At 46.2% G+C, this 27,134-nt stretch overlaps 1 protein-coding gene across 2 annotated transcripts in view; it reads left to right on the forward strand.

Annotated features, from left to right (window-relative positions):
- Positions 1–15,272: 15,272 nt before the first annotated feature.
- TMC7 (transmembrane channel like 7) overlaps positions 15,273–27,134 on the forward strand; it is a 51,216-nt gene continuing 39,354 nt past the window's right edge. For both annotated transcript variants that reach the window (XM_081256605.1, XM_081256606.1), the window contains exon 1: positions 15,273–15,376. In XM_081256605.1, coding sequence (XP_081112731.1) covers positions 15,310–15,376 — 67 coding nt within the window. In that variant the 5' untranslated portion in view covers positions 15,273–15,309. The remainder of the gene's footprint in view (positions 15,377–27,134) is intronic.

Here is a 27,134-nt window from a genome sequence, read left to right on the forward strand (position 1 = left end):
AAAAAACAAACAACCAGATTTAACATGGGCAAAGGATTGAATGGACATTTCTTTGCAGAAGATATGCAAGTGGCCAACGATCACACGAAAAGATGCTCAACATCACTAATCATTAAGAAATGCACATCAAAACCACCATGAGATATCACCTCGTATCCATTAGGATGGCCACTATCAAAAGAAAAAAGAAGAAGAAGAAAAAGAAAATAACAAGTGTTAGTGAGGATGTAGAGAAATCAAAAAACACTTGTGCACTGTTAGTGAGAATGTAAAATGGTGCAGCCATGCAGCCATTATGGAAACCAGTATGGAAGTTCCCTAAAAAATTAAAAGTACAACTACCATATATGATCCAGCAATCTCACTTCTGGGTATACATCTAAAAGAATTCAAGGCAAGATGTCAAAGAGGTATTTGCATACCCATGTTCACTGCTGCATTATTCACAATAGCCAAGGGGTAGAAGCAACCCAAATGTCCACCAACAGGTGAATGGATAAAGAAAATGTGGTATATACACACAATGGAGTATTATGCAACCTTAAAAAAGGAGGGAACTGTATTCAATATCATACATGCTACAACATAGATGAACCTGGAGGACATTATGCTGAGTGAAGTAAACCAGTTACAAAAGGGCGAATAGTGTATCATTCCACTCACATGAAGTATCTGAAATAGTCAAAATCATAGAAACAAAGTAGAAAGGGCTGGGAGGAGGGGGGAGGGGAGAGGGAGAATCAGTGTTTGGCGGATATAGACTTCCAGTTTCCCAAGATGAAAAAGTTCCAGAAATCTGTTGCAAAACAATGTGAATATACTTAACATTACTGAACTAAACACTTTAAAATGGTTAAGATGGCAAATTTAATGTTGTGTTTTACCACAGTCTAAAAAACTATATGATGATGTAAATGCAACTGTGATTATTGCAAGCAAGGCGGGTGCTGTAAGAATTTATAACTGGAGGGGTTTACTGGGTGTCAGGGAAGACTTCCATAAGAAAGTGATGGTTCAGCTAGTTAACTTGGAGTCAGAGTTAAACGGGGAGCAGGGGAGCACGTGCAGAGGGAACAGCCCATGTAAAGACCCCAGGCGACAGGTCACATGACGAGTCTGAATTTATTTATTTATTTTTTTGCAGTACGTGGGCTTCTCACTGTTGTGGCCTCTCCCGTTGCGGAGCACAGGCTCTGGACATGCAGGCTCAGTGGCCATGGCTCACGGGCCCAGCTGCTCCCCGGCATGTGGGATCCTCCCGGACCGGGGCACGAACCCGTGTCTCCTGCATCGGCAGGCAGACTCTCAACCACTGCGCCACCAGGGAAGCCCTGAATTTATTTTATATAGTGCAGTTCTGTCGAACTTTCTTGCTTGGTGAAAGAATCAATGATAATGACACCAATAACAGCCAACATGTACTGAAAATTAATTCACTTAGTTAATCACTTAATTAAAGTAAATGTTAAGTGCAGGGATTCTGAACCAGACTACTTGGGTTTAAATTCCAGCTCTGCTGTATCCTTACTAGCTTCATAACCTTGGGCAAGTTACTTAATCTCTGTGCCTCAGTTTCCTCATCTGTAAAACAGGGACAATAAGAGGACCTACCACCTTATCCTTTCCTGCTTATTTTTTCCCAAAGCACTCGTCTCCTCCTGGCACATTACAGGGATGTGTGTATCTTGTCTGCCTCCCTCCACTAGAACGTAAGCTTCTTGAGGGCAGGAACTTTCATCTGCTCTGGTCTCTGATGAATCCCCAGTACCCAGGATAGAGCCTGGCATGTCGTAGGCACTTGGTATTCACTGAATGAATACAGTCACTGGAGCTGAGAGTAAAACAGGAGAAGGAAATAAACCAGCCCACAAATTCAATGAGGACCCTGCAGCCCATGGCTGTTTCCTCACTGTCATCATCTTCAACTTTGTCAGCATGCCCCTTACATGTGCGTACATCGCTTTACAGTTTGCAAAGCACTTTCACCCCCTTTATCACATTTGATACCTACACAACCCCATGAGAGGGATATTAGGGGATTGAAGAGTCACACTACCCCCAGGCCCCAGTTTCTTTCTTTTTTTTTTTGCGGTACGTGGGCCTCTCACTGCTGTGGCCTCTCCCGTTGCGGATCACAGGCTCCCGACGTGCAGGCTCAGCGGCCGTGGCTCACGGGCCCCGCCACTCTGCAGCATGTGGGATCCTCCCAGGCCGGGGCACGTACCCGTTTTCCCTGCATCAGCAGGCCGACTCTCAACCACTGCGCCACCAGGCAAGCCCTCTTTATTTTTAATTGATGTATAGTTGCTGTACAATATTATATAAGTTACAGAAGTACAATATAGTTATTCACAATTTTTAAAGGTTATACTTCATTTATAGTTATTATAAAATATTGGCTATATTCCCCGTGTTGTACAATAGATCCTTGAGGCCTATTTTATACCTAATAGTTTGTACCTCTTGCTCCCCTACCCCTATCTTTCCCCTCCCCACTTCCCTCTCCCCACTTCCCTCTCCCCACTGGTAACCACTAGTTTGTTCTCTATATCTGTGATTCTGTTTCTTCTGTATTATATTCACTAGCTTGTATTTTTTAGGTTCCACATATAAGTGATATCATACAGGCTTTGTCTTTCTCTGTCTGACTTACTTCACTTAGCATAATGCCCTCCAAGTCTATCCACGTTGCTGCCGATGGCAAAATTTCATTCTTTTTTATGGCTGAGTAGTATTCCATTGGGTGTATGTGTATATATATCTCACATCTTTATCCATTCATCTGTTGATGGACACTTAGGTTGCTTTTTTTTTTTTTTTTTTTTTTTTTTGTGGAACGCGGGCCTCTCACTGTTGTGGCCTCTCCCGTTGCGGAGCACAGGCTCCGGACGCGCAGGCTCAGCGGCCATGGCTCAGGGGCCCAGCCGCTCCGCGGCATGTGGGATCTTCCCGGACCGGGGCACGAACCCGTGTCCCCTGCATCGGCAGGTAGACTCTCAACCACTGTGCCACCAGGGAAGCCCTTAGCTTGCTTTTATATCTTGGCAATTATAAATAATACTGCTATGAACACTGGGGTGCATGTATCTTTTCAAATTAGTGTTTTTGCTTTTGAGATATATACCCAGGAGTGGAATCGTCCAGACCCCAATTTCTGATGGAAAAATAAATAAAACCAGGGGATTTGCCCAGGACCAATTTACTGTGGTAAAAGAACTATAATTCAACTACATCTTCTGACTCTGATAAAGGTCTCTTTATCTCAAGCAGAAAGGTTGTGTGTGCAGTGGTTAGACGTGCAAGCTGTGGAGTTTGGATAGAAAAGACTTTGAAACTTGCCTCCACCACTCCCTAGCTGTATGACATTGGGAAAGTCGCTAACCCTCTCTGTGCCTCCATTTTCTCAATCGTCAAACGGGCTAATAATAGTACCTACCTCACAGGGTTGTTCTGAGGGTTGAACTGAGATGAGATCTGGAATGTTACCATTAGCCAGTTTTTTAAAATGTAAGCATGTTACTTTGTGTCCATTCAAGTACTTTTTTGAGTTGCCCCCAACTGTACCCAGATTTCTTCAGCTAACCTGATGGGGAGGGACTGGAAAGTATGACACCATCTATTTTAAAGGTGGTGAAACTAAGGCTCCTGGTCACAAAAGGGATTTGACTCAATGCTTTGGGAAGAGTAGCTGTGAAACTTCCATAGGAACCGGAAGGCAGGCTCCCCAGGGGCAAAGCAGAGCCGTTGCCACCCCCTGGAGCACACATTATATCCAAGACATGATTTTATTCTGCCATCTCCCGAAAGGATGGTGTTTACACACTGCAAGGATGCTTGCAAATGAATACAAACATAGCCCCGGAGCCTCCAGAAGCAGGGACTGCGCTCAGCCCAAAGGCTGCGATCCGCTCACCTGCGCCCCCTTGTGGGCAGTCCCTGCAGTCTGTCCAGAATGTGCTGCGTCCGGAAAGGGAACCAATCTATATACTAAGTACCTCGGGCTGGGAGCCCACCCGGCACTTGACGTCATGTATGACCTCATTTAACGTCTCCATGAGGTAGCTTTACAAATATGGAGACTGAGGGATAGAAAGTAATACAAAGAAAAACGAAACTTGCCCAAAGACACACCACTATCAAATATCAGAGCCAGCGTTCGACTCCTTGGAAGCTTGCAGACTTTCCCCAGTTTCGCATTGTAGCCTTGAAATGGAGTCAAGCCAAGTGACTTATTTGGGGATCAAACTTTGTCACAATTCCATTATTCCATCCCACATGGAATCACAAATTACGAAAATATCCCCTCAACACTTAGAAAAAAATCCCCCAGTGATCAGGCACTGGGGAGTAGGATGGGACTGGAGGCTGACTGACTTCTAAATGCACTGACATAACAGGCATGATTCCCAAGATAAACCGTTCCACCAGTTTCTAAACCACTGACTTACATATACGCTAGAATCCCATTTATTAGATATCAGCATAACATGTCTGTAAGTTAAGGTAAAGTGGTCAGAAGAACATAAGGTTAAAAGTGGTTACTGCTGGAGAGGGAAATAGAACAGAGTATTAAGAGGGATGTTAGTTTTTATTCTTGTTTCTGTGTCATTGGAAACAAGCATATTTATACATATTTCTGAAAAGTTGAACAAGCATTATTATTTTCATAAATTCAAAAGACAATTAAAATTATTTTAAAAGGCAATATTAAGCTGAAAATCCATGTGATTCTGAGGGGCATCCTGGATTAAAGATAAAAAGATTATTATCTTAAAAATGGTAATGCGGGAACTTCCATGGTGGTCCAGTGGGTAAGACTCTGCGCTCCCAATGCAGGGGGCCCAGGTTGGATCACTGGTTGGGGAACTAGATCCCGCAGGCATGCCGCAACTAAGACCCAGTGCAGCCTAAATAAATAAATAAATATTTTTTTAAAATTTAAAATTAAAAAAAAATTTTTAACTGGTAATGAAACATAGCAGGACGCTATGGTCCTTGCCCCCCATGTCCCCAGCCTGCCTTTTGTCTGTGGAAAAACTTTAGCCAAAGAAAAAGCTTAATCAGGGAAGTGAGAAAATGCAGAAGCAAAGAAAAGCAATCATACAGGACAAAACAATAATAGTTTGGTTAGTAAGCAAAGTCATGGACCTTTAGTTCCTTCTCAAGGGCTTTAGATAATATTCTGAGCCTTATCCTGTGAGCTGTCCTGTATATATTGCAACCTCCATCAGGTAGAAGAAGTTAACTTGACCAGTCCATGATGACCAGACTGTGGCCATGACATAAGCTGCCATGATTCTGAGAATTGGCCTCACAGAAATGGGAACAAACCGACCCTGGAACTGAAGATGAACTGTACTTAGAATAATCAAGATGATGCTGGTCAGACCACCGCAGGACCAATTTCAAGATGACTGTCAGAGCTGGCTGTGCTCTTTCTGCATGGAGCCCCCTCCCTCCATCTATAAAAGCTCTTGCTCACTGATTCTCAGTGAGGGGGAGTCAGCCTTTGGACAGGAGTCCAGCTTCTCCCCCAAACCCCTGATTGCCGGCATCCAAAATAAAGCAAACTTTCCTTTCCAGCAACCTTGCCTCTTTATTGGTTTTTGAGTGGTGAGCAGCTGGACCCACTTTCGGTTACAATAACTGTGAAGTAGCTGAAGAAAGTGAAACTGCTTCCCTCTGGGCCAATAATAACAAAAGGTAACATTTATGAGCCCTTACAGTATACAGAGCATTGGTCTGGAATCCTTTCCGTATGGTAACGCATTTAATCCCCGCGACAACCCTGTGAGGTAGATGCTGTGATAGCCAGCCTCCACGATGGCCGTCAATGATCCTAATCCTGCGGTGCTCACGTCCTTGTGTGTTCTCCTCCAGCTCTGAACAGGGCCGATTTATGAAACCAGTAGAATGTCATGGAAATGACAGTATGTTACCTCAATGGCAAAGTCATAAAAGACCTTTTATTCTCTCCTGTATCACCCGCTCTGGGAGAAGCCAGCTAGCATGTCGTAAGGACACTCAAGCAGCCCTATAGAGAGGCTCACCTGGGGAGGAACTGCATTTATTTTCATGCCTCTTTATTATCTTTTAATCTTTAATTTGTCCCATTTGGGGGGGTGTGTTCATTCAAGACATTGGCATTTTTGAAATGTCCAGGCCAGTTGCCGTGCAGGAATGCCCCACAATCTGGATTTGACTCTTTCTTCTTAAAGGGATTCAGATACCAGGTGAGATGGTGTCCCATGAGATGGCTTATCCCTTTGGTGTTGTTGCCCTGGATCTCTTCTTTAATCAGATGTCCATAAGTTTCTCTACTGTGCCCGTACTGTTTCTTTCATGCTGATGATCAACCTTTGGTATTTTACTTTTTCTGAAATTGCAAAGATTTGATCAGCCCAAATCTTGACCCTGAGAAAGAACCCAAAAGACAGATTATTAATGTTGACAAAAGGAATCAAATTTACTTACAGATATAACCAGGATGTCAGTAAGTCAAAATGTTTCAAACTTGGCGCTTGAACATTCCCAAACTAGCCACCTCAACAAAGCATACAAACTTAACATCACCAATTACGTGACAATCTGACATCACGTGCCTCTTGGTGTGATGGAGTAGGATGTATACAAAGCAATAAAGTTCCTCCAACAAACTTTGGGAACCAAATCAGGGTCACTTGTTTTTTTGTTGTTTTTTTGTTTTGTTTTTTGCGGTACGCGGGCCTCTCACTGCTGTGGCCTCTCCCGCTGCAGAGCACAGGCTCCGGACGCGCAGGCTCAGCAGCCATGGCTCACGGGCCCAGCTGCTCCGCGGCATGGGGGATCTTCCTGGACCGGGGCACGAACCCGTGTCACCTGCATCAGCAGGCGGACTCTCAACCACTGCGCCACCAGGGAAGCCCGGTCACTTGTTTTTTGTTTGTTTATCTTTTACATGGCCAATACTGGGGAAAATTACATGAAAATAAGAAAAATATTACCATTTTCTATGTCAGTGAAAAAAAATCAATAGTCGATCTAAGAAAGAAGTGGAAAAATTTTACATATATACAATGAAATATTACTCAGCTATAAAAAAAGAATGCAATAATGCCATTTACAGCAACATGGATGGATCTAGAGATTATCATACTAAGTGAAGCAAGTCAGACAAAGACAAATACCATATGATATCACTTATATGTGGAATCTAAAAAATGATACAAGTGAACTTATTTACAAAACAGAAATAGACTCACAGACTTAGAAAAGAAACTTATGGTTACCAAAGGGGAAATGTGGGGGGCAGGGATAAATTAGGAGGTTGGGATTAACATATACACACTATTATATATAATATAGATAACCAACAAGGACCTATAGCACCCGGAACTCTACTCTATACTCTGTAATAACCTATATGGGAAAAGAATCTGAAAAAGAATAGATGTAAGTATATGTATAACTAAATCATTTTGCTGTACAGCTGAAACTAATACAACATTGTAAATCAACTATACTCAAATATAAAATAAAAATTAAAAAGAAATGGAAACTTTTATTTGAGCCAACCTGAGGATTATAACAGAAAGCTCTGAGGACTGTTCCACCTGTTAGATGTCAAAGCACTTATATATGTTTTGGGATAAAGTGTTATACATCAAATGATGTATTGACAGTTTACACAATCCAGATCTGCACATGCAAAGTGAGTAGTGGGGCATAGTGACCCCTTACAAGATTAAGGAGGAAGGTTATCTTCCAAGGAGTTATCAAGTAGTGGGTCATCATGACCCTTTACAAGATTAAGAAGGAATGTTATCTCCTAAGGAGGTCTGGTTAATGCAGATGCATAATACACACTAAAGGGGAGGGAGGAGGCCCAAACGGGCAAAGAAAATTTTTATGTTTAATTTTGTCCTCCCATAAAATATGAATTTTATTTCATCAATTCTAATAATAGTATCTACCTCCAGTTCAGGGTTGGGCCTAGAGTAAGGCAGGCACAGCACCTGGGCACAGCATATAAGGAGACACTCAGGGTCTTCCAAGTGCTAGATTGGCACCTGAGAGTGTCTCCCCCTCTCTCCGCTCCCCTCCACCCCGGTCCCAGCCCAGCTCTTAAGAACGTTGAGAGGATATATGAGGTCATCTTTGTAAAGCACTTAGAACGATGCTTGACCCATAGTAAATGGTGTATAAATGTTTATTAAATATACTAAATTTTTTCGTTAAATATTTGTGTTAGTTGATGAAATAACATGCATCATTAGTTGGCTGTGTAAGACGGTCTCACTTAGTGACAATGGCAGCAACATTAGCTTGCACTGTGCTAGAATTTCTTTCTTTTAAAAGAAAATTTCTAAGTGCCATCCAATTATAGCCTTGGAGAAGACAAATCCACCAAGGCAACCTGGGAGTACTGGACATAGGTAATTGGCCAAAAACCCAGCAATTGGATTGATTTTTTTTTTTGAAACTTGCATATGATTGAACCCAAGAAAGAAATACATTTGGTTCATATGGGAAAAGTGTGAGCCACTGTCACAGTAACTGGCATACAGGCCTCATCTGGCACCTTCAGTCAGCTGTTTACTTCAGATGTCATCCTCTAATCCCAGTCTGGTAGTGCTGGTCTTAGTCAAAGTCAGGTGCAGGGCTTCCCTGGTGGCGCAGTGGTTGAGAGTCCGCCTGCCGATGCAGGGGACACAGGTTCGTGCCCCGGTCCAGGAAGATCCCACATGCCGCGGAGCGGCTGGGCCTTTGAGCCATGGCCGCTGAGCCTGCGCGTCCAGAGCCTGTGCTCCTCAATGGGAGAGGCCGCAGCAGTGAGAGGCCCGCGTACCAAAAAAAAAAAAAAAAAAAAAAAAAAAAGTCAGGTGCAAAAGTTGCAGGAGAGGAGGCCTGATATGGTCCCTTCTAACGTGGCTGTGCCTTTCCAGTATGCATCATTTCCTGGTTGCAAGTCGAAGTGCATCTGAGCTTTATCCAAAGTTAGATTACTGTGTTAAGCTTCAGAAATAAACTTAGAGTGTCCTTTTTAATAATTAAACTTTACAATAAGATAACAACTAGCAGCTATCTGGGAAGTGAGTCTTCAGCAGTAAATACAGACCTCAGTTAACAAAACTACAATTTAACATCCACTGAAACATAATCTTTTTCTCTCTCTAAAATTTCTCTCACTTCTACCAAATATAGCCAAATTAAAGCTAATTCGTTTGCAAAATAAGTCTGGTTAATTGATCACATAGGTTCTTTTACATTGGCTGTGCTGGAACCTTTCATAAGGAACCCCAGACTGAACTTTTTAAAAACCTCTCAAGGCCAGAAAAGCCCCACCAAGGGCATGTCACAGATTCTATAGCATTTTTCTCTCTTTTCAAGGTCCCCAAAATACCTTGAGATTCCTGCACCTGTTAGGAGCTGGCCTTCCTTATTTACCTGATAAAGCTGCTGGGAACCTAAGAGTTTCCAAATTCTGGAGGGATCAGATTGAGAGAAATGATAAATGTTTCAGTTCTACTTACTGTCAACGAATGAACTGGGTCCCACTGCTCACCACTTACAAAATCAATACTCACAAATTGTGGAAAGGACAGGTGCCTTTAATCAGAATGCCCGCCATCTGCAGCGATGGGTGGACTCAGCATCCCCCAAAAACCACTTCTGAAGATTCTGCTCAGCCATGGAAGTCTTGAAAGGGAAACAGAAGTCATCTCAGTTAATCACTGAGATGAGGGTCAGAGTCAGTACCATCCCCCACTGTGTGCAGGCTTGTCGACTCCTTCGATCTTCCTCTAGATGTTATCTTGTTCACACAGTTTGGTCACAGTTTGTTTGGGAGATTACTGAAGGGGATGCTACGGAAAAGATCTGGTCATCTGTTACTTACTTATTCTTCATTTCTACTTCTTTGATCTACAGAAAGAACCGACAATTTAGGCAAGGTATTGTGTGATTAAAAGATTTGAAAAGTGTGCTTGGGCCAGAGAGGAATAGAGCATGTGGGTGCCTGCTTTAAAAGTTAGTTACAATATAGCTTTGCTAAAGTGACAAGAAAAGGGGCTTCCTGCTGAGGGCAGTTTCCGGCAAAGAGCTGCTTACATTACAAAAGTACAATTTACCAAATTGCTATAAGTCATAATTAGCTTGAGGGGAAAGGTTTCTTTAATATCTGGAAAACATTGATTAAAAACCAATAATAGGGCTTCCCTGGTGGCGCAGTGGTTGAGAGTCCGCCTGCCGATGCAGGGGACACAGGTTCGTGCCCTGGTCCGGGAGGATCCCACGTGCCGCGGAGCGGCTGGGCCCATGAGCCATGGCCGCTGAGCCTGCGCATCCGGAGCCTGTGCTTCGCAACGGGAGAGGCCACAGCAGTGAGAGGCCCGTGTACCAAAAAAAAACAACAAAAAAAACCCCAATAATATTTCAGACAAAACCCCCAAATTACAACCATACTCATCAGTTTGCTCAATCCTATGTGAGTAATCCTTGATCTTAATCTTCTGTTAACAGTTTTATGAAGCCATCAGGTTTTCCACTGGAATTCTTTAATTTCTTACGCAGGTGAGTGGTATATGATCTGAAAGTTATCAGAAACCTGCACTTGTCAGAAAGTCCTTTCTATGAATCTTCTTGAAGATGAAGTATTTTTTTTACAAAAGTATCAGAGTACAATAACTGTCTATAAGTGACAGGACTAAAAAAAATGGTTAAAGACCTGATTACAATGCAACTGACAGTTAAACTTGGTTACTGCTGTGACATACAACGATTTAAGGTAATTACTAGAATTATCACTGATAACATTTCCTAGGATATCATTTTTTTTTTTTTTTTTGCGTTACGCGGGCCTCTCACTGTTGTGGTCTCTCCCGTTGCGGAGCACAGGCTCCGGACGCACAGGCTCAGCGGCCATGGCTCACGGGCCCAGCCGCTCCGCGTCACGTGGGATCCTCGCAGACCGGGGCACGAACCTGTGTCCCCTGCATCGGCAGGCGGACTCTCTACCACTGCGCCACCAGGGAAGCCCCCTTTTTTTTTTCTTTTGCGGTAAGCGGGCCTCTCAGTGCTGTGGCCTCTCCCGCTGCAGAGCACAGGAATTTACTCTTTTTTTTTTTTTTTTTTTTGCTGCATTGGGTCTTTGTTGCTGTGTGCAGGCTTTCTCTAGTTGTGGTGAGTGGGTGCTACTCTTTGTTGCAGAGCGCAGGCTCCTCATTGCAGTGGCTTCTCTTGTTGTAGATCTCGGGATCTAGGCACGTGGGCTTCAGTAGTTGCGGTGCACAGGCTTCAGTAGTTGCGGCATGTGGGCTCAGTAGCTGTAGCTCGCCGGCTCTAGAGCACAGGCTCAGTAGTTGTGGCACATGGGTTTGTTGCTCAGCGGCATGTGGGACCTTCCCCGACCAGGGATCAAACCCGTGTTCCCTGCATTGGCAGGCAGATTTTTAACCGCTGCACCACCAGGGAAGTCCTTTACTCTTTATTTAAGTCAAATACAGTACATCAGACTCTCCCTCCCAGGATTTGGGAATTGTGACTCAGACCTCTAATCAGGCTTTTCAGAGTTTGTATCAACTTGAGGCTGCAATGTGGCCATATTTTGCCATGTGAAGGGAGAAGCAGACAAAATCAGGGGCAAGTGTGAGGTGCAGGCTCTGGGAAGAGGGTAACAGCAAACATGAACTCCTAGGCAGGAACAGATAGGTGTGTTCAGATAGGAGGAGAAAGGAAGCCAGCCACAGTGGTGATGGTAGGAGATGGGGCTGGACAGATCCCCCAAAGCCTGCTCCACACATGATAAGGAGCACAAGGGTGTATTCTAAGTGGCAAGAGGAAACCAGAGGAGGAGGGGATGTTTAGCAGGAAAATTACAAGATCAATTTCCTTTCTGAGAAGTTGGTTCTGCTGGTGGACAAGGTTTGGACAAGGCAGGGAGACAGTCAGGAGGTAGTCCTCGCCTTGGCAGAGGCGGTGGTGCTTTGGGTTAGGTGATCGCTGGTGGTGAAGGAGAGCAGAGGGCTGATTCCACCCTCCCCCTCTGCACCCTGGTTCTTTTTTCTCTAAAATGGGGATTGAAGGTTCCTACTGTCTTCTTAAGGATGATGAAAGTTAAACGAGGTAATGCATGATATGGATTTGGTACAGAGTAAGTCCTCAATAAGTGGCAGTTATTATTATTATCCTAATAATAAAAGAGAGACCCCACCATAGCTTTCCTCATACTGTATTCTAGTGTGGGAAACAGACAAATCAAGTAGTAAAAATAAAGTGCTAGGGGGCTTCCCTGGTGGCAGGCACAGTGGTTGAAAGTCCGCCTGCCGATGCAGGGGACACAGGTTCGTGCCCCGGTCCGGGAAGATTCCACGTGCCGCGGAGCGGCTGGGCCCGTGAGTCATGGCCGCTGAGCCTGCGCGTCCGGAGCCTGTGCTCCGCAACGGGAGAGGCCACAACAGTGAGAGGCCCGCGTACCGCAAAAAAGAAATAAATAAATAAAGTGCTAGGACAGATAAAGCTGATAGGGGGCGCTGTGGAAAGACGTGCGCCTCCCCTTGAAATAAAGCAATACGTAAATGGATCAAGAATTCTGTGTTTGATTCTGCTTTCTGTCTTACTTGCCATCCTTCTGTCTGAATTTGTTTGTCCGCTACCAGCCTTCTTCTCCCTTCTATTTCCTTCCAACAGGAGATTTTTGAGACCTTTTCCCAAAGAACGACCCTATTTCTATTCCTGTAAAATCAGTCATCTCCTGGGAGGAAGGAGTTTCCTTCAGGATACTGGGCTCATTCCCCTGCCCCAGAGAGAACCCGAGGCCTCTCCTGGCTTGGGATGCAGACCAGGCCAGGGCCAGGTGCCAGGTGCTGGGTGAGACCAGTAGGAGGGAGATGAGCATTGGCAGGCTACATCCACCTCCTTCCAGATCTGTGGGCTGGGATCAGGGCTGGGAGGTGGCCTCTGGTGAGGAAGGGAAGAGAGAGGCACTGTCTCACGACAGAAATAGCCATCATCTGTCACCACTGCTTTGTGCCACAGACTTTAGAGGTAATTTTTTAAAACTTCAAGCATATATAGGAAATATAGCTGTGCAATACAGAAAAAAAGGATAATCAGTAAATACCCCCAACTTGTCCTGAAATTTACTATGCATTTCTAAGCACATACATATTCTTGTATTTTCTTTACCCAAATGGTAGCTTACCTAATACACTTCTTCTGCACCTTGCTTTTTTCACTTAATTGTATATTTCCACACATAGAACTTTCTATATGTAGAACTTTCTATATGTCTACATACACAGCTATTTGATCGCTGGATGTGTGTGTCAAAATGTATTTAACCAGCCTCGTATCTATATTGATTTAGGCCGCTTCATTCTTTTGCTTGTATAAACAACATTGCAACGAACAGCCTCATAGAAATGTCATTGCTTGTCTTGCAGAATTTTAAAATTTTATGTAGTTTGAATAAATGAACAAAACGGAACCCAAAACAAAACAAAAACCCTTTTTTAAAAAGCACTTTCATGGTTTTATTTTTTACATTTATATCTTTGGATTTTCTTTTGTGTGAGGTTGGCATCAGATTAGGTTTGTTTGGGTTTTTTTCCCCGAGATGCTCTGCCAGGCACTTCAGGGGATTATTCTCACTACAACCCTTTCTACAGGTGAGAAAACAGAGGCTCAGAGAGGTTGAGTCACATGGCCAAGCTCACTCAGGGAATAATTAGAAACCAGTTTCCAATTGGAAACTCAGTGACCCAACCCTTCACTACAATAAAAATTGTATTTATTTTGATCCAGGCAATTACTTCTTTAAAAAAATTAACTTTCTATCTTGGAATAGTTTTAGAGTTACAGAAAAATTTGAGAATATCACAGAGAATTTCCATACACCTTAGACTCAATAGTTTTAGAGTTACAGAAAAATTTGAGAATATCACAGAGAATTTCCATACACCTTAGACTCAGTTTCTGTGATTACTACTATCTTACATCAGTAGTAGATGAGCCAATATTGACACAGTATTATTATCTAAAGTCCATACTTTATTCGGATTTGCTAGTTGTTACTTTTCCTGTTCCACATTCCCATCCTGATGACCATATTAAACTTAAGTGGTCATTTAAGCAGTCATGTCCCCTTAGGCTCCTCTTCACTGTGACAGTTTCTGACTTTCCCTGTTTCTGATGACCTTGACAGGCTTGTGTAGCTATTCAGGTCTTCTGTAGGACGTCCCTTGACTGGGGTTTATCTGATGTTTTTCTTATGATTTGGCTGAAGTTATGGGTTTTGGGGAGAAAGACCCACACAGGTAGAGTGTCATTCCCATCACATCATATCAAGGGTGAATACCATCAACATGACATCACTGTTGATGTTGACCTGGATCATCTGTCTGAGAAAGTGTTTGTCAGGTATTATTCAGGTAGTTACTTGCTGTGCCCCGCCCTCCCTTTCCGTACTGTCCTCTTCGGAGGGAAGTCACTGTGTGCAGCCCACCCTTAAAGACTGGGGAGTCAGGCTCCACCTCCTTGAAGCAGCTGTATAAATTATTTAGAATTTTTCTGCATAGGCGATTTATCTACACTTCCCATTTATTTAATTTGGAAGTTACTTGTATACAAATGTATATACAATTACATTTCTTTAATTATTTGGCACTTATTTATATTTGCTAATTCCTTTTCATTCTATCTTTTAAGCTGTACCTGGATAGAGGCAGAGATGAAACGTGGGTAAGGTGCAAATTTTAAAAGACAAACACGGCACGTAGTGAAAAACTCTCCCTCGTACCTTTCTCACCCAGGCCTCCCAGCTCCCCACTCGAGAGATATCTTATGCATTTACAAACATGTACAAATATATTCCCCCCCCCTTTTTTTTTCCTTTTGGTACCCAAATGGTAACTTACTAGATACACTTGTTCGGCGTCTTGGTTATTTTTATTACACTTTTTAAAATCTGGGAGGTCTCCCCTCCTCGCGGCCGCTGGACGGAGCTGTCCCGGGTCTCTCCGGCTCTCCAGCCGCGTCTCCCATCCCAGGTCCCCGACGCGGCGGAGCCGCACGCTCCCACTGCCTCCTGGCTGCACCTCGCCTCCGAGCGCAGGGCTGCTCCGGTGGTCCAGCGGGGGCGGGCGTGGGAAGGGCCGCCGGGCGCGGGAAGGGCCGCCGGGCGCCCCCGCCCCCGCCCCCGCCGCTGTGACGTCAGCCCCGGAATCTGGAATCCCGGCTCTGGGAGGGAAGGCCGGGAAGCGGCGGCGGCGGCGGCAGCGGCGGCGGCCGGAGCGGGTCTCCAGCGGCATTTCGGGGGCGCGCGGCGCAGCCATGAGCGAGTTCAGTGCCAGTGCGCTCCCGCCCGGCAGGCCCAGCAGGCAGGCCTTCATCCACCAAGGTAGGGCGGCGCGGACCCGGCTCCAGGCGGCCGGCGGGTGCAAGCGGCCGCGAGGTGCTGGGAGCTCGGCGCGGGCCCGGCCCCCTCCCCACCTCCCGGCTTGGGGGAAAGCGGATCTTTCTTATTGCTGGTCTCCCTCCTCCAACCCATCCTCACCCCATTCAGAGAGCGCATGCTCTACCAAAAGGAGCACTAGAATGGGAGTCTCGACAGTGGTGAGTTTGCCTTCCCAAAAGCTGGTCGAGGGATCCCGGTCTAGTCTCAAAATAATCTTAGATGTTAAATGAAAAGATTGTGAGATCTCTGTCAACCCTAACATTCTGATACCAGGTGCCTGCCTCCCAAACATATGAGGCTTTACAATTAGATGGACTTAGAACTGAATTCTGCCTCGGCTATTTATTGCTGTGTGATCTTTGGTAAGTGACTTGCTCTCTCTGAACCTTAGGTTCTTCAGCAGTAAAATGGGAATAAGATGTTGGTGGGATTAGTTGAGAGAAAAATGTGTGAAGTGCCTAACGCAGTGCTTGATACAGGAAAGGCACTATCAGTGGTAGCCAGGCAAGTGTATGCTTTTCCCTTTTTTTATTGGGTAAAACTTAAGGGTGAAGTGTACAGCTCTGTGAATTTTAACATAAATGTGTACAACCGCTACTCAGTCAAGATAGAAAAATTGCCAGTACCTAGGCAGGCTTCCTTGCAGCATTCATATCTTATATTTGCCCTTAACAAAACACAAGACCCCACTGTGAGGTTTTTTTTGTGTGTGTGTGGACAGTGCTTCCAATACCTAGTGCCTTGGCTTCAGCTTCCCCACTGTGAGTTTTATCTGCAGCGTTTTTTCTATTTCAATTTGAGAATAGAAATTTTGTTACAAGGATCTACAGTAAAGCATGAGTGTAGATTTGGGCGTTGGGCCCCTCTGATTGGATTGATCTCAACATCTAGAAGAAGGAAAAGAGAAAAAATACCTAGAGAGACTCAAACTCTGGGAACTTGCTCAGGAATCAGAAAAAAGACTGGGTTTGATGCTAATTATTTTCTAATGCAGTATTAATAGTGCTGGCATCAGCTCAATTTCAGCCTTTCAGTAATAGCTATTCAAGTATTTTCCACATGATTTTTTATTTATCTTTCTCTTATTTTATCACAGTTCATCACATTTAAGATGCCAACCCTGGTTTCCCATACAGAAGGCAAGGAGATTCCTCTTCCTTGGATCTTTGCTGGGTGTTCAAGGGGATCTCTGAGCATCTTTTTATGAGTATTGTAACTAGCACCTCTAATCAAAAGGTTCTCCCTGTCCCTTGGACAGAATGTATTTTATGACCTTGTACCCACCAGCATGAGTGGGAGGCTCAGAAGGGACTGTGTTAATAACTTTGCAGCAGTTTGTAAACCATGACACACTGTATGAGCATCTTGGGAGGACAGTTGGAAGGGGTCAGGAGACACAGGGTGTCTAGTTTACAGAAATGGGAAATGTGTATCCTTCTTAATGATAAAACAGATAACAACATTTGCCTTCTTTTTTTTTTCTTTTCCATGATGGTTTATTACAGGATATTGAATATAGTTCCCTGTGCTATACAGTAGGACCTTGTTGTTTATTCATTCTGTATATAATGGTTTGCATCTGCTAGTCCCAAACTCCCAATCCATCCCTCCCCCAACCCCCCTTCCCCTTGGCAGCCACAAGTCTGTTCTCTGTACCTGTGAATCTGTTTCTGTTTCGCAGATAATTTCACTTGTGTCATATTTTAGATTCCACAGGTAAGTGACAGCGTATGGTATTTGTCTTTCTCCTTCTGACTTACTTCACTTAGTATGATAATCTCAAGGTCCATACATGTTGCTGCAAATGGCACTACTTCATTCGTTTTTATGGCTGAGTAGACAATACTTACCTTCTTAATTAAAACTTTTCAGTGACTTCCCACTGCTCTGAGGACAAGCTCCAGGCCTCCAACAAGGCCAACAAGGACCCCAGCCCACCTCTGCAGGCTCTCATCACCTACAGCCTTACCTTAGCCCATGCTGCTCCAGCTACACTGACTGCCTTCTCATTCCTCCAACATATCAAGGTCATTTCTGCCTCAGGGCCTTTGCATCTGCTGTTCTTGTCGCCTGCATTTCTCTTTGATTTTCATATGGCAGCCTCTTTCTGCTCCTGTCAGGTCTCTGCTCAAATGTCACTTCAAAGAGGCAGACCTCTGGTGTCATCTTGTCTGGAGAAGTGCCCCCATATCTCTTACCCTGACCTTGCTTATTCCTTCAAAGCACTTAGCACCATCTGAAGTCATGTGGTTTGACCATTTCCTGGTTTATTAGCTATCTCTCCTTCTAGAATGTGGGTGCCATGAAAATCAGGGGCTTTTTCTTTTTCCCCTAGGACCTAGAACAGTGTCCAGCACGTGGTAGGTGCTAAACCTGTGATGAATGAATGAATGATGGAGTATACCCACAGCCATGCTGGCAGCTATAGTGTAGTGGTTTCAAGTCTAGACTCTGGATTCTCAGATGCAAATCCTCTTTTTCCCATTCACTGGTTTTGTCTTTGGGAAAGGCAGTTAAGTGCCTGGTGCCTCAGTTTCCTTATGTATTAAATAACGAAAGTACCTACTTCAGAGGCCATTATGAGGATTCAGATAATTAATTTATATAAATAACTTACTTATATAAATAAACTCATAACTTACTTATATAAATAAGTAAGTGCTTAAGTTAGTTATCTATACCTTGGAACAAATTATCCCAAAATTTAGAGGCTTAGAACCCACTTACCTCACGGTTTCTGTGGGTCAGGAATTGGGGAGTGACCTATCTAGGCTTTTCTGGCTCAGTCTGTCTTACAAAATTGCAGTCATGGTGTCAGCCAGCCATGTAGTCATCCAAAGGCTTGCCTGGAGCTGGAGGATCCCTTCCAAGATGACTCACTCACATGGATGGCGAGTTGACACTGGCTGTTGACAGGAAGCCTCAGTTCCTCTCCGTGTGGACTTCCCAGAGGGCTGCTTAAGTGTCCTCGAGACATGGTGGCTGGCTTCTCTCAGAGCAGATGATCCAAGAGAGAGCAAGGTGGAAGCTGTAGTGTCTTTTATGAGCCGGTCTTAGAAATCACACTGTGTTGTTTTTATTGTTCACATGGGTCAGCCCTGTTCAGTGTGGATGGGGCCTGTATAGAGGCGTGAATATTAGGAGGGAAGGATCATAGGGGACCATCCTGGGGAGTGGCTGCCATGGCCCATGTAAGTGTTAACTGTTTTTATGATGTCTCTGCTCTCCTACTAGATGGTAAGCTCCAGCAGGGCAGGGCAGGGCCTGGGCCTGTTTGGCTCACCATGGCATCCCCTGCTTAGCCCAGTGCTTGGTGTATAGGAGGCCTTCAATAAACACTAGTTGAAAGGATGCCCTTAGTGATTTGGTCCCCATCTTAGCTTCCATCTCCACACACACCCCCACCCCCGCCTGACGGTTCCCATGTTACTTTTTGAGCCTGAGAAGTTCCTGCTGTTCCCTCTACCATGAGTCTATTACTTTACTTCCTTATAAGGCATACTATTTTTCTCATCTTTCAGTCTGGTGTCACCTCCTCCTGGAAGCCTTCCCTGACTACCTCCCCTCCCACAGGCTAGACCGTGTCCCGTCTCTGTACCCACAGAGCCCGCTAGCCTCGCCCTGTCAAAGTATCCCTTGAACTGTATTCTCACTTCTCTTGAGTTGTATCATTTTGAAGAGCAGGGATTTTGGAATTAAGCAGACCCAGGTTCAGACACCGACTTGGCCTCTTATAAGCTTTGTAGTCTTGAGCAAGTTACTGCCTTTTCTGAGCTTCCGTTTCCCCATCTATAAAGTGGAGATTCTGATAGGAGTGAAAGCCGGAGGACCGCCTTGTTCCAGGGCCTCGAGAGAGGCCTGCTTCTCCACCTGCTCCCCACCCCTCCCAGGCCCCAGCGCTTTCCTCCAGGTCTTTGCAGCCTCTGTTCCCTCTAGCGGGCACACCCTTCCCCCTGCTCTTCCCACAGCCAGCTCCTCACACTTCTGCTCTCAGCTGGAATGTCCCCTCCTCGCAAGAGGCAACGCCTCCCCACCCCGTGACCATGAGACATTTTGCCCTCTCCCAGGGCGTTTTGCCCCTCGGCCCCCTCGTACCTGGCGTGTTCTGTGTTTATTGAATGGAGTGACTCTGCGTGGTTTTTTCCCTTTGTCAAATATTTACCATATTCCAGTCTGTCCGTACTTCATACCAGTCAGTAGATGTATGTGTACAGTATGTGTAGTATGACTACATGCTCATTCAGTCAGGAGTCCTTTGGCTAGCATGCATGCAGTGACTTTTTTTGGGGCGGGGATCGAGGCATAATTCACATAACAAAATCAACCATTTTAAAGTGTACAGCATTTAGTACATTCACAATATGGTACAACCATCACCTCTATCTAGTTCCAAAATATTTTCATATACCCCCATCTGCTAGGGTCACTGAAAGGATTTAATGAGATAAGCATGTCAGGAATCTAGCACCTGTGGGCAGGCGCTGTGCACTTGAATGGTCGCTCTTGGTATTATTATGATGATGATGATTAGGGCCTTCTCTAGCCCCAGTATTACCAGGTTTGATGACTGCATATGCTCTGTGCCTATACGCTCTGGAGGTATCTGTTAGATACTTATGTAGTTAAACAACTATTCCGTGGGCTATTTTAGTCTGACCGATTTCAGGAAATTTGAAGACAAGTAACCGTTTGACCTGCAGTGTTTTTTGTTTTTTACTTTATCTGCTAAGTCCATTCATCCAGGTTACTCATCAAAGGTGTCCTGGGCGGGAGGGCTGTTGTGCAGGCCTGGACACAGGCCACAGTGAGCCAGCCTTGTGACCTGAGTTATTTTTTTCCCCTCTGTCTGGAAGAGGCCGAGCTCTGTCTGCCCAGCAGTTCAGGCCCGGCTTAGGCCCAAAGGCCAGAGGCCCTCAGTGGCTTTTTTTGTTTGGTTTTTTCTTCAGGAAGTGAAGAATTTAAGGGATAAAAGGGGGAAATGACTTTTCAGTGTTGTTAACTTTGTTGCAATCTGGCTGCTTTTTAAAGGAGCGTTGTTTGGCTGTGGGACCACCCAGCCCTTCTGTGTTTTCCCACTCCCACCGGGAGAAGGCGGGGAACTGATCCTGAGCCAAAAGCGCGCACCAGGCGAGGGGCCTAGGGATGAAAGAGGCAGGCAAGGGACGTGCTTTCACGAAGCTTCTAGTCCAGCAGGGGAGACCCTAAACAGGTGGAGGGAAATGGGTCAGAGACAGCTAAGCATAGGTGCTGAGAAGGAAATAAGCAGGTGATGAGATAGAGAGGGGGAGCGGCCCGTCTGGACAGCTCTCCCGGGAGGGGACCGCTGAGCTGAGGCCCAAGGATATAGAGGAGCCAGTGCAGGTGAATGGGAAGCCCCGGTGGGAAGAGTGTTCGGAGGGGCTACAGGAAGAGCAAAGGGCAGAGGTGGGAATGGCCTCCATGTGTCTGAGGAAGCCTGGGGCTGGAGCTTGGAGAGGAGATGGGACAAGGTCAGCTAGCAGGAGCCGGTCCCTGAGGGTCAGTAGGCTCCATCAGCAATTTGATTTGGGACTCAAGTGGGTAACTTTCTTTAATTCCTCAGAGCAACTCAGTGTAGTAGGTGTTATTTACCCATTTTATCCCCCTGGAAACTGAGGCCCTGAGATGTTACTTGACAAGCTGCTGAAACAGAAGGATGTTAATGTTGTGAATAGAGCTACCGTGTCCGTGTATTAATTTGACATGTTTTTTGAGTCCCTGTTATGTGCCAGCCCCATGCTAATCACTAGGGGTGTAAGAGTGAGTAAGACATGCTGAGGTCATTGCCCTCATGGTTCAGACCTTAACTTGACCTTGGAAAAAGGTCCTGTCTTCTCTGAACTTTCCATATTGCAAAATAAGGGTAGTACATAAGAAGGGCCCATCCTGAGGATCACAGGAGATAGCTAGGTAAAGGATTTGACATCATCATGGCACATGGTAAATGCTCAGTAAAGGCGAATTTTTGGTCATTGTCACTTCCAGGAAAGTTGGAAATCTTTTCTGGAGAGGTCCTAGCCAAGGAAGATAAGCACTCCACATAGGGAGTAGCTTGGTCCTTAGCAAGAGGACACCCCCTCCTCCCCCTCGCCACTGCAGATTTAAATCTTCATGTACATTAAGTTCGTCAATAAATAACCAGAGTCCTGGCTTCAAGTAGGTAGCACGATGTGCCAGGCACTGCCCTAAGCCAGGGGTCTGCAAACTACAGCCCATGGGCCAAATCTGGGCCACCACGTATTTTTATAAAGTTTAATTAGAAAACAGTCATGCATTATGGCTGCTTTCCTACTGCAATGGCAGGTTGAATAGTTGTGACAGAGACCGTGTGGTAAATAGTATTTACTATCTGGCTTTTTACAGAAAGGGTTTGCTGCCCTCTTTTCTAAGCACTTGACATACAATAGCCATCTAATAGCCTTAGGATGGCTGGGCGAGGTGGGAACTACTACCCCTATTTTACAGGTGGGAAAACTGAGGCACAGAACGGTCAAGAAACTTGCCAGGCCACACGGGTAGCAAGTGGAGCCGGGGTTAGGATCCAGGCAGCGGGCTTTGGAGCCAGTGCTCTTAACCACGTGTCATGTCACCTCCTCAGACAGACAGAATCGCAGTAACAGCTCCATGGACAGTCCACCGGATGCTCTACTGGCTTAGAAACCAGGAGACCTGGGTTCTGGGCTCAGCACGGATCTGATTGCTCAGTTAGTCACTGCTCCTGACGACTGTTTGCTTGTCTGGTCATAAAGCCTTGGGACCCAGTCATTCCCCAGGCCCCACCCAGGTGCCAGGTGGTGTGACTCATGCAGGTCCCCCCAGCCCTGCAATTCTGAAGTCTGGCAGATGGAGGAGGCTCCCAAGGCCCTGGCTCCTCCCCTCTCAGACTAGGTTCTGGGTTCCTGTGAAAAAGGCCCCTCTGTGTTGTCCAATACAGAAGCCACTAGCCACACGTGGCTGTAAGATATAAATTGACTAAAGTCTGATAAAATTAAAAATTCATTTCCTTAGTCTTACCAGCCACATTTCAGTAACCCAGTAGCCACAAGTGGCTAGTGGTCACCATGTTAAATAGTACAATTATAGAACATTTCCATCATTGCACGATGGTGCCACTTGACACATGATGCCCTGCCATGGGCTGTAGCCATGCCGACCTGTGTAGCTCAAGGACAGAAATTGCCACATGGCTGCCCAGAGAGATCCTGTTACATCTGAGTCATATTGTTCTCTGCTGAGACCCCCCCTTAGTTCCCACCTTACCCAAGTAAGGTAACAACATGGCCCACAGGCCCCATGAGGCCTGGCCTGTTTCTCCCCAGCCTCCTACCCCATTACTCTCTTCCCTGCTGACTGTCCTTCAGCCACACTGGCCTTCTTGTTCCTCGAACTGACCAGGCACAGTCCTGCCTCAGGGCCTTTGCACTTGCTCATCTCTATCTTCTGTTGGATGCTCTTCCTCCAGATAACCATGTGGCTCTTTCCCTCCCTCCCTTCAGGCTTTGCTCAAATACACCCCTGCTTTATTTTTCTCCAGGCATCTATCACCATTTGAAATATATTGTTCTTACTTGTCTATTGTCTGTCTCCTCCAGAGGCAGGGGAGTTTGTGTGTCATATTCAAGGCTGCGTCCCAGTCCTAGAACAGTGCATGGCACGTAGCAGTTGCTCAGTAAATCTTTTCAAGTGAATGAGTGAATGAATGGATGGGTGGTTGGGTGGTCCTGCCAGGAGTAGGGCCTTGATGAGTCCCTGGCCTCAGAGGTTTTTGAGCACTTGGTAGAAATGTCATAGAAGCTTTAACCAGATCCCCTGCACTGTGAGCTCCTTGGTTAAGACCCTCATCGTCTCCAGAGCCCCTGCCCCCAGCCCAGAGTCCCACACAGAGAGGGACTCCATGCAAGGTATCAAACAGAACTAATTCCCACAGCAGCTGGCCGGTTGCCTGGACCAGATGACCCAGAAGGTCCCTTCTTCCCCAGAGTTTCCATGATTCTGTGAGTGGGAAGAAAAACCCTGAAGTGAAGCCAGCACCAAATACGGCCAGGCTAGGTTCTTGGCAAGCTCTTGAGGGAGGCTGGTGGTGGTTTTGGTGCCATTTAGGTCACAGTTGGCCCGTGCCCACATTCTGGGGATGTTTGTGCTCGTTGGTAGGATTTGGTGTCCTGTGGAAAGAGCTGCCAAGAAAGTTGGGCCCTAAGGATGCTCTCCAGATGTGCCTGCCTCTGCCCATTCTTTCATCCATTCATTCATTCTCCAGGTGGAGAGGTTTCTGTGAGCAAGGCACTGCTCTAAGCCTCAGAGAGACTAACTTTGTCCTTAACCTGGAAGAACAGCAGATACCAGAAGTAGTTACCCCTGCCCCTGTCCCCATATCTCCTTTATTAACTACCCAGTCATCCTCCCACCTAAGTAGCCTCCTGCTTGCTGAAATCTGACTCCAGGGGCCAAACAGATTCTAGGCCTTCCTAGATGGAGGCAGCCCAGTATCTGAGACATGCTCCAGCCTCCCATGCAAATGGTCATCAAGCAGCCTACACACCACAGGCTTAAATGATCAACTCAGGAGAACGTCCGACAGTAACTCTAGTGAGCCATTCTTATCCTCTCAGGATGAGAAAACCAAGGCTAGGAGAGGTGATGCCACCTGCCTTTCTAAGAATCGGTAGAACCAGGAGTCTGTCTTGACATCAAAGCCTTGGGCAAGCCGCCATCTCTGCAGGCCTCAGGTTCCCTGTTGAAAAGCCAGGGCAGCAAAGCCTTCCCTTCAGGGTGGTGTGAGAAATTCGGTGATGTCATGCTTTGAAAAGTGTGTGGTCCTATATGCAAAGGGTTGGAAGTGGACCAGCTATAAAAATAATGATGCTTGTGTTCAAGGGTATAGTTGTGATTTTTTTTTTTAACTTGAAGATGGAGAACTTCCCAAGGATGTCTGAAAAGGAAAAAGCATTCCTCTTCAGTGATGGCCATTTTGAAAATAGAGTTTTCCATCAGAGGCTGTTGCTGGAAAATGTGACTAGGATGTATCCTTCCTGTGGTGTGGCTGCACGAACAATCAGATGATTAGTTTGTGTGGCATTTTTTTTTTTTTTTTAAGTACACCCTTATTTATTTATTTATTTATTTATTTATTTATTTTGCGTTATGCGGGCCTCTCACTGTTGTGGCCTCTCCTCTTGCGGAGCGCAGGCTCCGGACGCACAGGCTCAGCGGCCATGGCTCACGGGCCCAGCCGCTCCGCGGCATGTGGGATCCTCCCGGACCGGGGCACGAACCCGCGTCCCCTGCATCGGCAGGCGGACCCTCAACCACTGCGCCACCAGGGAAGCCCCTGTGTGGCATTTTATTGTTTACAAAGCACTTGCAAATCCATGGCCCACGAAGTGGTCTCATAGTAAAGACTACAGCTTTGGCATTTGACAGACCTGTGATAGGTTCCTAGTTCCTGCACTTCCTAGCTGTGTGAGTGGGCAAAGCACCTAACCCCTCCGAGCCTCACTTTCTTCATCTGTAAAATGGGATAATTCTGTTCAATGAGTAGCTCAGAGAATTGAGTGTGGTGATGCATATCGTGTACTTCAAATAGCCTGGCACAAGGTAAGTGCTCACAAATTCCCAGCCAGTATTATTTATGTTGTTGGTACATTTGTCCTCATGATCACGCTGCTGAGGTCATGGTATTATATCCTCCATTCCTGAGATGAGAAACATGTGACTCAGAGGCGGTCTTTGTTTCTCCTGGGTGGCCTGGCTAGTGGGTGACAAGCCAACCCGTCTCCAGCTCCAGCCCTGGGTCCCCGACCCCACAGTTGCTGAATATTCAGTGGGTCAGTGCTGCTCCATATTCAAAGGCCTTTGTTCTGGTTAATAACAGCCCTTTGTTGCTGGCCAGAGGGAGGAGTGGCGGGCTTTGAGCCCATAGCCCTCAGCCTCCACCCCAACCCCGGACCCCCATGTTTGCTTAGGGAGCCGTGTTACTAATGGAAGTGTGTCATGCCCTCAGGGGGTGCTGGGGCCGGGAGTAAAGGTTGAGCCAGATTTGCCGGCTTGCCCTTGGTGACTGGCAGGGCTCCAGACGCGTGTCCGTGTCATCAGCAGTGGGACAGCTGTTCTGCTATGTGAACTTGCCCATCAGAGAGGCAAGGATTACAGTTCTGCACCATCAGACTCCAACTCAGATCAAGGCCTTGGCCGGTCCCCTCCCCCCAGCGCTCCCTCGCTGTTAGCTCTAAGTATATTTACAGAGCCCACTGCGCGCAGGGCTGTGCTCAGTGTTTCTGCCTGCATGATCGCCTTTGATTCTCACAAGCTGGCACTTCTGTGATGGATCTCGTCCTTAGCCCTGAAGCCTACAGAGTGATCCTTTGAAACGTGGTCAGATCACGACATGCTTTGGCCCAGAGCCCCGGGTGGCTGCCCGTCTGCCACATTGAAGGGTCATAGCACAGCCCACAGAGTCTGACCTGGTTTGTCCTGGCCACCTCTGTGATCCCTGCTTTCCATTCTTCCTGTCCCAGCTCCCTATTGTTGCTTAATAGATTGCTCCAAATGTGATGGCTTAAGCCATTTTATTGTTTCTGCTGATTCTGTGCATCAGGAAATGAGCAGGCTACAGAGGAGACAGTTTGCTCAGCTCTGTGTCCTATCTGCTGGGTCTGAGCATCCAGTGGCCTTTTCATGCCCATGGTGGGGCCTGGCGAGGATGACCAGGGTGGCTGGGGACCAGCTGCAACGGCCTGCTGGGGTCATAAGCCGGGACCTTGATTCTTACTGTCAACCAGTTCCTTGGTCGTCCTCCTTGGAGCCTTGGTGCCTCTTTCTCTCCACGTGGTTGTGTCAGCAGCATCTCTGGACTTCTAACACAGCAGCCCCAGGCTCCCAACAGCGCAAAGTAGAAGCTTCCTGGCCCTTTTAAGGCTTGGATCTGGAACTGGCAGAGTATCAGTTCTCTCGCGACCTTTGGTTAAAAACAAGTCATGGGTCCAGCCCAGATTCAAGGGGAGGAGACCACAGAGGGCTGGTGTGGCTCTTTGGGGGCCACCAACAAAAGAGCCTTCGAGGCTCCCATTCATTCACTCTTCCCCACCCAACTAGGCCTCCGCGCTCTTCTTCAAGCATGCTGTGCATGCCCCTGCCTCAGGGCCTTTGCACTTGCTGTTTCTGTCTCCCAGGATGCCCTTCCCCAAATATCCACAGGGCTCACACACCCGCTCTATTTAGCCTCAGTGCCATGTGAGTAGGGTGTTTACTTTGTTCACTGTAGTATCCCTAGCTCCAGATCTGACACATGATAGGTATATTTGGTGAATGAATGAGTTTTTGAGATGAGGAAACGGAAGCTCAGAGAGGTTAAGTAATTTCCCCAAAGACACACAGCTAGTAATCGACAGACCCCAGATTCAAACCCAAGCAAGCTTTGCTGCCTGGAGGGGTAATTGCTTAGGTTATCACAGCTGCCTCCTACCTCCTCCTTCCATGTCCTGTCTCCACTCAGGATGGTCTTCCCAAACTAAAATCGGATCAGGTAGAAAATACATCCTGAAAGTGGCATTCGTTCCTCATCTTCAACAGAAAGCTCTTCCTCCTCGGACCTCTGCACAAGGCACAGCAAAACTTGGCCTCCAGCTGTGGTCTGATGTAGCAGAGTGAATATTCTTTTTTTTTATTTTTTATTTTTATTTTTATT

Source organism: Mesoplodon bidens (assembly GCF_964165515.1).
Source record: "Mesoplodon bidens genome assembly, chromosome: 15".
Taxonomy (NCBI): Eukaryota; Metazoa; Chordata; class Mammalia; order Artiodactyla; family Ziphiidae; genus Mesoplodon; species Mesoplodon bidens.